The sequence below is a fragment of the Ictalurus furcatus genome, chromosome 5 (genome assembly GCF_023375685.1).
Source record: "Ictalurus furcatus strain D&B chromosome 5, Billie_1.0, whole genome shotgun sequence".
NCBI lineage: Eukaryota > Metazoa > Chordata > Actinopteri > Siluriformes > Ictaluridae > Ictalurus > Ictalurus furcatus.
In genome coordinates, this window is record NC_071259.1 from 10,907,729 (window position 1) to 10,921,139 (window position 13,411).

At 41.1% G+C, this 13,411-nt stretch overlaps 1 protein-coding gene across 1 annotated transcript in view; it reads right to left on the reverse strand.

Moving 5' to 3' along the window:
* bsna (bassoon presynaptic cytomatrix protein a) overlaps nt 1-13,411 on the reverse strand; it is a 190,172-nt gene that overhangs the window by 127,599 nt on the left and 49,162 nt on the right. The window contains exon 2 of the mRNA XM_053624703.1: nt 8,970-9,465. Within this exon, the coding sequence (XP_053480678.1) occupies nt 8,970-9,465 (496 nt within the window). The remainder of the gene's footprint in view (nt 1-8,969; nt 9,466-13,411) is intronic.

Here is a 13,411-nt window from a genome sequence, read left to right on the forward strand (position 1 = left end):
CTGTGAAGTTCGCTCTACCTGTTAGATAGTGTATATCTGTTACCTTCTCTGTAATATTTTTAGTGCCGCTGCTGCTGTCATCTGCCGGAGTATGAGACGTGCTTTCAGCTTCAGGGTCTCTGACTGGCGTCGGGTTATTTAGCAAATCTGTACCCAAGGTTGCAATAGCACTATTGCTAACTTCCCCACTATTTGTACTTGCAGCTGCCTCCAGCTGATTTGCAAAAAATATATATATATATTTTCAATAGTTTTGCATTGAATTGTTCTTTTCACTGATTAATCCGTTTTTGGGCCCCACTGAGATATTTTATTTTACTCATTTCGTAAAGAATCCATTATAGGCTACTGGTTCACTGTAGGCTAATTGTGGAGATTCTAGATGATCAAGGATTATGATTGGATAAGAAAAAATATATTAATTGTGATTGGCAGACACAGATAGATTTAGCAGAATAGGTGATAATTAGTACCAAAATAAAAGTCCCATTTTACATCTATTTAATATTGTTAAATATTACCTTTTTCTATTGTTTGTGGTTGGGGCCCCCCATCATGCGCACTCTTCATTTATCTGCTCAAGTAGGTCATATTCTGATATCTACAGTATCTCACAAAAGTGAGTACACCCCTCACATTTTTGTAAATATTTGATTATATCTTTTCATGTGACAACACTGAAGAAATGACACTTTGCTACAATGTAAAATAGTGAGTGTACAGGTTGTGTAACAGTGTAAATTTGCTGTCCCCTCAAAATAACTCAACACACAGCCATTAATGTCTAGACCGCTGGCAACAAAAGTGAATACACCTCTAAGTGAAAATGTCCAAATTGGGCCCAAAGTGTCAATATTTTGTGTGGCCACCATTATTTTCCAGCACTGCCTTAACCCTCTTGGGCATGGAGTTCACCAGAGTTTCACAGGTTGCCACTGGAGTCCTCTTCCACTCCTTCATGACGACATCACGGAGCATCAAGGTCTCTAACACGGTGGATGTTAGAGACCTTGTGCTCCTCTACTTTCCGTTTGAGGATGCCCCACAGATGCTCAATAGGGTTTAGGTCTGGAGACATGCTTGGCCAGTCCATCACCTTCACCCTCAGCTTCTTTAGCAAGGCAGTGGTCGTCTTGGAGGTGTGTTTGGGGTCGTTATCATGCTGGAATACTGCATACTGATCATGCTCTGCTTCAGTATGTCACAGTACATGTTGGCATTCATGGTTCCCTCAATGACCTGTAGCTCCCCAGTGCCGGCAGCACTCATGCAGCCCCAGACCATGACACTCCCACCAGTGTAGGCAAGACACACTTGTCTTTGTACTCCTCACCTGGTTGCCGCCACACATGCTTGACACCATCTGAATCAAATAAGTTTATTTTGGTCTCATCAGTCCACAGGACATGGTTCCAGTAATCCATGTCCTTAGTCTGCTTGTCTTCAGCAAACTGTTTGCGGGCTTTCTTGTGCATCATCTTTAGAAGAGGCTTCCTTCTGGGACGACAGCCATGCAGCCCAATTTGATGCAGTGTGCGGCATATGGTCTGAGCACTGACAGGCTGACCCCCCACCCCTTCAACCTCTGCAGCAATGCTGGCAGCAGTCATACGTCTTTCCCAAAGACAACCTCTGGATATGATGCTGAGCACGTGTACTCAACTTGTTTGGTCGACCATGGCGAGGCCTGTTCTGAGTGGAACCTGTCCTGTTAAACCGCTGTATGGTCTTGGCCACCATGCTGCAGCTCAGTGTCAGGGTCTTGGCAATCTTCTTATAGCCTAGGCTATCTTTATGTAGAGCAACAATTCTTTTTTTCAGATCCTCAGAGAGTTCTTTGCCATGAGGTGCCATGTTGAACTTCCAGTGACCAGTATGAGGGAGTGTGACACCAAATTTAACACACCTGCTCCCCATTCACACCTGAGACCTTGTAACACTCACAGGTCACATGACACCAGGGAGGGAAAATGTCTAATTGGGCCCAATTTGGACATTTTCACTTTGGGGTGTACTCACTTTTGTTGCCAGCGCTTTAGACATTTAGGACAGGTTCCACTCAGAACAGGTCTCGCCATGGTCGACCAAAGAAGTTGAGTGCACGTGCTCAGCGTCATATACAGAGGTTGTGTTTGGGAAAGAAACGTATGAGTGCTGCCAGCATTGCTGCAGAGGTTGAAGGGGTGGGGGGCCAGCCTGTCAGTTTTCAGACCATACGTTGCACAATGCATCAATTGGTCTGCATGGCTGTCATCTCAGAAGGAAGCCTCTTCTAAAGATGATGCACAAGAAAGCCTGCAAACAGTTTGCTGAAGACAAGCAGACTAAGGACATGGATTATTGCAACCATGTCCTGTGGTCTGATGAGACCAAGATAACCTTATTTGGTTCAGATGGTGTCAAGCGTGTGTGGCGGCAACCAGGTGAGGAGTACAAAGACAAGTGTGTCTTGCCTACAGTCAAGCATGGTGGTGAGAGTATCATGGTCTGGGGCTGCATGAGTGCTGCCGGCACTGGGGAGCTACAGTTCATTGAGGGAACCATGAATGTAAACATGTACTTCGGAATGCCTTCAGAGACTGGGCTGCAGGGCAGTATTCCAGCATGATGACGACCCCAAACATACCTCCAAGATGACCACTGCCTTGCTAAAGAAGCTGAGGGTGAAGCTGATGGACTGGCCAAGCATGTCTCCAAACCTAAACCCTATTGAGCATCTGTGGGGCATCCTCAAATGGCATGTGGAGGAGAACAAGGTATCTAACATCCACCAGCTCCGTGATGTCATCATGGAGGAGTGGAAGAGGACTCCAGTGGCAACCTGTGAAGCTCTGGTGAACTCCATGCCCAAGAGGGTTAAGGCAGTGTTGGAAAATAATGGCCACACAAACTATTGACACGTTGGGCCCAATTTGGACATTTTCACTTAGGGGTGTACTCACTTTTGTTGCCAGCGGTTAATGGCTGTGTGTTGAGTTATTTTGAGGGGACAGCAAAATTACACTGTTATTCAAGCTGTACACTCACTACTTTACATTGTAGCAAAATGTCATTTCTTCAGTGTTATCACATTAAAAGGTATAATCAAATATTAAGAAAAATGTGAGGGGTGTACTTACTTTTGTGAGATACTGTATATAGCATTTGTCCAGCAATAAGTTGAACTTAGCATATTATTGCCGGTGGCCACAGAGGTTATATCTAATGTGTAGTTAATGAATACGCTAAGTTCAACTTATCACTGGACGAATAGTTGTTCAGAAACACTAAATTAGCCAAATTTACCCTTTCGAGCTCACCTGCTAGTCTATCCTGCATATTTGGTGGAGAATACAATAGCTCAGTTTAAACAGCTAATTCTTGTTACATATAATGATGGATAATACAACAATTTAACCCAAAAAGCTAATTTTCGCTAGACCATGCAGGGCACAAGGCCATAATTTCAAACTTTCCCTCTGCTGAAAGAAAAGGCATCTGTGGGGGTTTCCAGCTAAAAATAAAAAAGGAGGAAGACGCAACAACTATCAGCATCACCATGTACAAAACTACAGGGATAGTTTTAGTAAAAAGCATCCATGGGATCTGTGAAAAAAACTTCGTCAAGATCAAGGAAAAAGCACGGCAGGAGCACATTACCAATGACCAACTCCTCACTCCAGAGGAGTCAGATAGACTATTTGCTTGCATCTCCCCCTCAGATGAGCATAGAGATCACCCCAGCACTGAACAAACCAAAGACCCCCATCCATACTGTTACTGCACTGACATGACAGAAAGTTTCACAGTGCTGGAAGGTGAACTGGTACTGCTCAGAGATGACCATCTCTCTACACACAGACCAAAGCACAGACCAGTCAGAAATTTTTGGTTTAATTTTGATCGATTTTTCACAGTACAGGTACTATAACTATAGTATATAAATTAACATTGGTAACATGTGTGTGGTAGAATAACGCAGTGGTAATGAGGCTGTTGCAGAATGTCAGCAACTGGGGTTCAATCCTCAGCTCAAGTGAAGTTTAATTTTATTCAGCGCATTGAAAATATATGATCAAATCATGTCTGATGTACAAAAACAAATTATGTTAATGTAACTCAATTCAATCACATGGAACCAATGTATGAATTTGATTAAAGTAAATTCACTGGGCTTTGTTTTTTCAGTGTGTGGACTTCTGTGTTCACTTTAAACTATTTTTAAAAAATAATGAAACTTTTCATCTAAGAAAAGAATGATGGTATGGTAAAGGACCTGGATTAGTAATACCAACAAAGTCACGAGGAAGTTGTATGTGCTCTTTAACAAAGGCTGTGAAGCCAAAGGATAAATGGTTGTAGCCACTGCGTTGTGCAAGACCACATTCCCCCTATAAAATCTTGCAAATTTGCAGGTTGATGCCCAAGACATGGCTGCACAAATATCTGAAAGAGGGACCCCTTGTAGGGTTGCTCATGAAGTAGACACACTCCTGGTTGAGTGACTTCACTGATACTGATAAGGCTCTGGGTACAACCCAGGGGTAAGACGTAAATTGCATCTGAGCTGCTGGCTGGTGAAGCCCCCGACCACAGGAGTGGTAAAGTCATTTTCTACCCCCTCGCCCTTTATAATTTCTGGAGGGTTGACAGCCAGAAGTCTGGCATTGCTGTGCCAAGCGAGGGGTCTGGGCGTTGTGCTCTCGTCTAGATAATCGGCCGTGGTATGTACTGAGCCGTATTTGTTGCCATAGAGGGTCTCTGTCTAGCAGGGTGTTCACAATGCAGACTAGCAAACTGTTGTCTGGCCTGTGTAACCTGTAGACGGCGCTCCAGGGCTTGCTGTGCAGCAGGGCCAAACAGTTCCCCAGGAATAACAGGAAGAGAGTGGAGGGCTCTCCTGCAGGGTTCCAAAAGTGGAGACTGGGCCAGCCATATTTGGCGTCAAGCGAGGGTTAATGAAGACATTAGCTTACCCAACTCCCTGGTCATATAGGCGAATACCTGCAAAGAGGCATCACTCAGGCTCTAGGCAGAAGGGTCAACCTCCAAAGCCTGCAATGTCTGGGACAGGGCCAGCATAAGGCGTGACATGGAATTCCCAATACATCCCATACATGCTGCTGTATCATAGCTTCTCACAATGAAGTCATCTGTCAACTGGCACTGTGGCCAGGGACAGCATGCATCGGGCCGAAGTGCTTCATCAGGTGATAGCACAAGGGTGGGTGTGCGGTCAAAGCCATGGTTGGATGCATCCTGCATATTAGCTAGTGCTCTACGGTCTGTTGGGAGATGAGAGAAATGTCTGGGATCTGCCCAGCACCTCTGCAGCTCCTCGATATATTGAGCTGAGGGTGGAACATAGAGAGCTGTGGACTGAGAGGTCCTCCTGAAAAATGCGCTCTGAGGAGTCACATGGACAGGTGCTGCATCTAACCCCATATGTGCCAAGGCCATTTTTACCAGTCTCCGAGCCCTTCAGTGCACTATGGCCTGAGAATTGGAATCAGATGAATGGGAGCGTTCACCTGTCCATTCCTTGTCATAACCTCCACCGATAACTAGGCTCTCCAAGGCCCTAGTGGAGAGTGCATCCTCCTCCTGGATCTCAATGGCTGGTGATGGTATTGGAGGCAGCGCCATGGGAGGAGACTGCGGTGCAGCTGCAGCGGGACCACTAGCAGGCTGTGCACTGGGTGGTTGCAGATTAAGGAGGAGAGACTTAATCTCTGCAAACTCAGAAGACAAGGTGTCTACCTTCTGGGCTAGGGGATCTACATTTCTGCGTTTCCCCTTACCAAGGGAATCGGACTTACGCCGCTTATGAGAGCCAGGAGACATGGCCTGTGTAGGATGCCGTTGATCTGCCCTCTAGCTGGGCCAGGCTGGCTGCCCGTGCTGCTAAGCTCATGTAGCTGCAGTTCATGCATGCCATCTCAGTCAATACCTCGCTTAAGTGGTCAACCCCCAGGCAAGAGGGACATCTCTCATGGCCATCCTCTAGTTCAAGAGGGGCCAGGCAATCAGTACATGTCATAAACATTGGTACCAGCAGTAATTACTATCCACGTGGTTTTCTGCGTGTGAACACTTTGCCAGATGGTAATTGAAAACGAAAGAGAGAAATATATCCACTTTGCAGTATCTCTGTATGGTAACACAGCTGAGATAACTGCAATGCAATACTGTGCAGTTAAGAGCAACACTCTCTTGCACTGTAACTAATAATTAAAGAAATCCATTAACTAAATCACGGTGACAAAAAACAATCACCAGTTTCAATCAATCCCCGTCAGGGTGCATTGTGTAGCCTGTCCTACCAACAATGAGTCAATTATGAAAATTAAACAATAAAAATATTGGGGAATGATTCCTCTATGATAACTATGCACTATGATGCAATATGGTACAGTTAAGAGCAAACACATTCACACTGTAGCCAATAATTAAATAAATTCACGAACTAAATCATGGGGATGAAAAACACTTAAATGAAGCCCAATCGGGGTGTGTAGCTTACTGACAACGCATCAAAAAATTAAACAAACAAAATTGTGGGTAATGGCTCCACGATATGTATAAACAGAAAACTACGGGAAGGGATTCCAACCTGCCCTCAAGTATTTAGCGTTGTATCATCATTAAGGCGAGAAACACCAAACTGATCACGAACTGTAAACTGCCGATTGCCGAATTAGAGCGTGCGCACTCCAAAACGGTGTTGATAGCAGAGTTCACTTACCTCTTGCTGGATAGTGCACTATCTGAAGTTAAATAATCACAAAAAGGCTAGCCGCAGTCTTTGGAGGACGAAAGTTTGTAGCTCCAACCCTACTTCAGATTACAAGACTACCAGCGGTGCCTGCACTCCTGAAACCTGCTTACCAATGCGAGAAGATAACAAGAGGTCACTTCCGGGGTGAACGCGTCTTTAGTACCAGGGCAAAAGGCATACATCACCCAGGTCACAGGTGACTTTGTTGATACAAATACTCGAACTGCACGTACACGTGACATCCAGGTGCTTAAAGCACCACCTCTGGTGGTCAGTAGAAATGAAACAGAACAAAAGTTTCCATTGGCAAGAAAGGAGAAGATGGAATTCATTCAGTGTTACTTTGAGGAACTTTCTACAATGGAAAAAAAACGCTTATTTATTAAACATTAAACTGAGCTAAGGCTCAACCGCCAGTTGCTGGGGTACAAAGCCTGTGTGTTTCAGTTGCATTATGCATGTCACATGTAGCCAGCTTAATTTAAATACTATAGTTATTGTACCAGTATCACGTGACTCGATTACGCTCACTTTATATAATTAAATCTTGCAATTAGAAACTTGTTTAAATTAGGTTTATCATAAGTTTTGATGGGAAACATAATATTTTATGTGAACCATTCAATCACACATTCCATTTTTTTATTGTATTGTGTTCAGCTATAGTACGTTGTTCCATGCGCCACATGGTGGTTATTGTGTGAAGCACAACAAATGAATTTAAAATCTAAGAAGTGGGCCTGCAGGGTATCGTGTGATCACACGTGACGAATCTCGTGAAACCGCGTGAAAAAACATGCATTCTTAAAGGCCACATCTGTAACTGGGCATTGCTGATAGGAACCTGTTGAAAAGGCCTTTGGTGGCATCCTTTACATGGAACTGTCCTCTGTTCTTACCTTGACATCCTAATCATACTTCTCAAATAGTAGAAAGTATAACTAGCTGCAGAAATTGTGTTACATTTGATACAAATACATTTTTAATATATCAAATAACCTCAGTCCACATCCTTACCTTAACCATTAATGACTTAGAAATGTAGGCTCATCATAATTCTTATCTATTTGTAATTGCGAAAATATGTGCTGGAGTATTACTGGTTCTTTCCTATAGAGTTCTTTCCATCAAAAGTAGGTGAATGAAAATGCAATGATGAAATTATAATTTTATTAATTAAAATACACAATCAAATCTAAAATCTGCAACTGTTACAAACCTTTACAAGTACAAACACCTCTGAATCCTAATATGTACAACTTTATATACAACTTCTAAGCAACGGTTAAGAACCACTGGTTAAACTGCTAAAGTGCCTGATTACAACATAATAGGTTCTAAGTGGAACAACTCACTACTGTAAATTTTTTAAGGGCTTAATACAAGCAAATGTAAAAACAAAAAGGATCTTAAGTTACAAAAACGGGGCCTAGACACAAGAAATTCACATAAAACATATTTATAGCTTCAAAAGGCTATAAGAAATATATTATACACACTAAGCATGTTCACTTACAATACACATGGTAGATATTGCAACCCACGAGATCCACCAATCAGAGAGGTTGCCGAATTTCAATAGATTTTTTAATTGGTTAAAATTAATGGAGACTCCTTCATGTTTTTCCGTGGGTGCTCGAGCCCCCAAGCAAACACGGGATCAGCGCCTATGCCTATTAGTGCAGTGTCAGGGCAGTGTGAATGCAAATAACACCCAAGTGCAGCCTGAAAGTCACTTCATGTACAAGTTCATACAATTGAGTATTTAATTTGCATAAGCATGTCACTTGAAGACAAAATAAAATCATTATTTTAATTATGGAAATGATGTCTCAATCTTAAAATGACCACGGCAATTTGCATGTTGCACATTGCATATTAAATATTCACTGCATGTTCACACTTCTGATGCCAACAGCAGTGATATTTCACTGCCTTTAATCAGCACTGTACTTAAACTCAAAATTATATGTAAAGTTTCTGTTTACTATTTGTCTCTCTTTTCATATAAAAAAAAATCAAATAATTGGATATCAGCTAAATGGACTTATATAAAAAGAAGTGTAAACGCATGTGGTTATTATCAACATATCAAATCAACAATTCATCAACAATTCAAATACAAGTCACATAAAACAACCAAGTGTAAACAAGGTCTAGACAGTTTTAGATCTCTGTCTTCTACCGTTAGCTGAGGAATAATTATGTTTACCTCTGTGAGGTGTGGGTTGGGATTGAAGCCACACTGGTTGCACACAGTAGTGTGACACTGGGTGCACTTGTTGAAATTGGGCGCTCTGTCAGCACTGGTCAGCTCTGTGGTGTTGCAGATTGGGCAAAGTTTACTGCTGGGCATGGGTGCTATCTGGGGTACTGAGTAAGGTGAGCTGGGAGCGCTGCCCCGGTCAGGAGACACTGATGGAGATCGACCTGATCGCCCTACACTTCCACCACTGCTGAAGTCCACTTGGAGGTTCCTCCTGGAGGCATGCTGTCCAGGAACTTGGTCTGTCCCCATGCCCTGGGATGCTGCCTGATTCTGAGATTGAAGGGTTGGAGATGGTCTTGGGCTCTCATGGGTTGCCAGTCTGTAGGTGTCTCCTCGTCCAGGCATTCCTCCTATGCCACCCATGCCCAAGCCACCACCCACCCCTACACTGCCACTAGAGCCATAGCCTGTTTTCGGAGATGCAGGTGCTCCAGCCAGCCTAAAATATAAAGAGAGAGAGAGAGAAACAGAGAGAGAGGAATTCATGTAACTATTCCAGTTGCTACTCATGACTCACTGTTAGTGGGGGACACCCTAGATGGGCTGCCAACCCATCACAGGGCACAATCATACACACACAGCAGACAGTTTGGAAATGCCAATCAGCCTACAACACGTCTTTGGACTGGGGGAGGAAATCAGAGTATCCAGAGGGAACCCCCGAAGCGCGGGGAGAACATGCAAATTCCACGCTCAGAGGGCAGAGGTGGGAGTTGAACCTCCAACCCTGGATATGCAAGGCAAACGTGCTGATATATAGTAGTTACTGTAATTCATTCCATCTCTGCATGTCAGCTACAAGAGTAATTCATTCCATCTCTGCATGTCAGCTACAAGAAGAGAATAAAAAGACTATATTGTCACCCCCATAAATCGGTAACCTTGTTAATATGAAAGTACATTGAAATATTAAAGGCATTTGATTCACTTTAATATTTAATTTTTCTAGAATTTTCAAATGGCTCAGATTTACCTGTTTTCTGTGTGTGTCTTAAAGGACCACACTGTGTATCCAAGTTCCCATGACATAAATAACTACAGGTATGCAGCAGTCATTCTCCTATTGCAGCAGTCTCTTATTTAAATGAAATCCAATCCACATAAGTCCCAGTCCATTTCAGTGAATTCTCTTTTAATTTTGTGCTTTTTAATCTAATTATCTTAATTTAATTTAAGTGAACAAAGAAGTCTTAAGTTCAGTTCTTGTGGTTGCAATTAAAAGAAAGCATTCCACCACCCCCCTTATCTGGGCGGTTGTCTGAGTTTTATTTATGTTCACATGTGTCTAGTTAGACTAAGTCTTATATAGACTAAGTCTTACTGTAAAAACAATGGACATTACTATAGGCACACTACTGACTGCAGCAATATGGCGGGTTGTATAAATGGGCTAGATGGGCTAGGCTTCCCAAGACTTTCAATAATAAAAATACATCAGTATAAGGTTTTATTTTTGACATACATGACATGCTGGTAACAAATGATAAGGAGTATTATTTATAATTTTTGTGGAATCAAGTGCAAGAGAACAACCAATGATCAAAAGAAAAATTATTTGCAAAGGTGACACCAGAGCTGATTTAATTCTAGCCCAGATTCATGCAGTCTGTCAGTGACATACATGTAAAATGATTACACAGAGTGAAATGCCCTCCAGATTTTGTGTGCATTGGGGCTGATACTTTTCAGTCTATGTCACTGACCCATCGTTAATTGACCCATGTCATCAGGAGTGATTCAGAAGGTGCAAGTGAAATACAGTTGCTGATGAACTGAACAAGAACAAGGTATTTTACCAACCAAACAGTGCTGTTTCTTGTACTGAAGCCCATGATCTGCTTGTGCTTGGCCCGCAGACCTGTGAACCTCTCTCAGAACCATTTTGCAACAAGCATTAGAGCACATTAAATGTTGTCAAGCCTGAAAAAAATGGAATGTGTGGTCAGTTAGATTTAAGAAAAAACATTACGTAAGGTTTACAGGGCTTTACAGTACAACCATTTCAGGACTGAAAATTACTTTGTGCAACTGTGAAAAAATATATAGGCACACCAGTGTGAGTGACATGTTTGAAGTTGTATAATACAATCCAAATAAAAACTACAAGTCCAAAATGCATCTACACCGTGCAACAGTTACTTTCACACTGCTTTTCATCATCAAAATCAACCGAACAAGTGTGCAAATACTGCAAAGAAGTCATTATGATGACAAGAATAACACTGTACATCATCTGCTTCTCTCAACTTGCCGATCTCAGATCACGCAAAATGACCTGAACCTGCGATTGTGACATGCTCATGTAGCCACAGCAGTGTCAGGCACCAGTAAATTAATAATAATGATAACGCTACAAGGTTGGGTGTAATTCAAGCTTCATTATTAAATAATTCCTCAGCAATCATAATCAAGAGTAGCAACTGTTCAGTCTGCAAACAGTACGCTGCCGCCCTCCCTTCACTCTCTTCACCAACTCTAATAGACAGCGCATTCACTTCATTTAAGCTCACGGATGCCAGATATCACTAGAAAAGTCAACTCCAGTTTTCCTGTTTTGATTTAATCCCCAAAAACGCAATAATATTATTAGCAGACATAGCAACACTGTACTGGGAGAAGCAATCCAAAAGGAACAACTGATAAACACAAACAAATAAAAAAGAATAAAATGTAAAGACAGAAAATGTGCTCAGTTATAAATAAATCATTTAATATAAAAATAGATATCATAATAAATTAATAAAATATAAATAAAATGATAAATGAAGTAATGTTAATGGGTTGCATTTAATTTCAATTTGACATTAAGCTTAGTAGGCAATTTCCTAATATGGATCATTTTTTTGTTAGTCTACTTTTAATTAGGACTATTTATTGTTTAAGATATATTTTATGCTTGTTTATTTATCAATTAACCAACAGTATTCACATTGCTATTATTATATTATATTATATCATTGCTATTATTTTAATTCAGGTAACAGTGACCATGAGTAGAGAGTGTTTAGGATAGACCTCCTGATTAAAACTTAAACAAAAATAAGATTGGTATCTGGATCGATTTCGGTCGATCAAGATGACAAGAAATCGGTATCTGCTGTAAAAATCCTGATCGGAGCATCAGTAATTAACACCATTAAACTAAAGTGCTTTGCATCTGGCGGGTACATGAATTCACCTAATCACATCATATAGATTATTCAGATACATACACAATATACGCAGAGCGGTTCGCAGAATTGGCTCCAGCCCAGCAGCATGACAGCGGAAAACGGCTAATAGTGTAGCTTTAAATATATTTAAGAGGCACAGACTTCAAAGACTGAACATTGAGGTTTTTTGTATTTGTTTACAAGGTTGAACAGGTTAATGGTTGTTGTTTTTTGCATGTAGCATGTAAAATTAACTAAAAATATATCATTTAGTTTATGAGAAGGTAAATTAATTTTTCATGGCTCACACTATGTTCCTAAATTCTGTCATAATTGACAAGCTCAAGTTTTCTCATGTCTACTTGTGCATTATATTGTGGCACATTATGTTACCATCGCAAAAAAAAAAAAACTAAACTGAACTAAATTTTTGACTGTACTCCTAAATTTTTGTAAAAAAAAAAAATTGTTACAATAGAGCCCTGGTTGACATAAAATATATTACATTTCTCAGCAGCACTTACGATAAACCTATTTAAACAAGTTTCTAATTACAAGAGTAAGTGTGGTCAAATCACACGGTATAGGTAACTACAGTAATTAAATTAACATGGCTACAGAATTTGTACTAAATAGGGCAGTGGTAACTTCCGGATTTATTAAGCCAGCGACCGGGATTTGAGCCTTAGCTCAGTTTAGTGTTTTTTTTTTTTTTAATTAGCTGGGGTTTTTTTTTTTCCACTGTAGAAATTTCCACAAGGTAACGTTTAATGAATTCCATCTTCTCAATTCTTGCCAATGGAAACTTTTGCTCCTTTCTTAGATTAAAAGTTTTACTATTTAAAAATTGGCTTAAAGTGATCACAGAAGTCCACATTTACATCAGTAACTTTTTGAAAAAACAAAACAAAACAAATTTAATAGTTAACTGGCCATACTTATATTCTTACTCAAGTTCATTTTTAATCACAGAAATGTACTTTTACTTCTCTACATTCGGTGCTGTTCCTCCATTACTGTTAAATATCAATGAAAATATGTAGTTTTAATAATTAGTTTAAATGACGTATAATGAGGTCGTAAGCCTTGCGATGCGCTGCAGTGGGTTGACACAACAACTGCTCACATTTTTTGCATCCTGGAGAGGGGGAAGTAGCAAGCATGTCAGTACACACACACACACATGCGCGCACACACACACACATGCACAGTTCTCAATGTAGTCTGAAATTC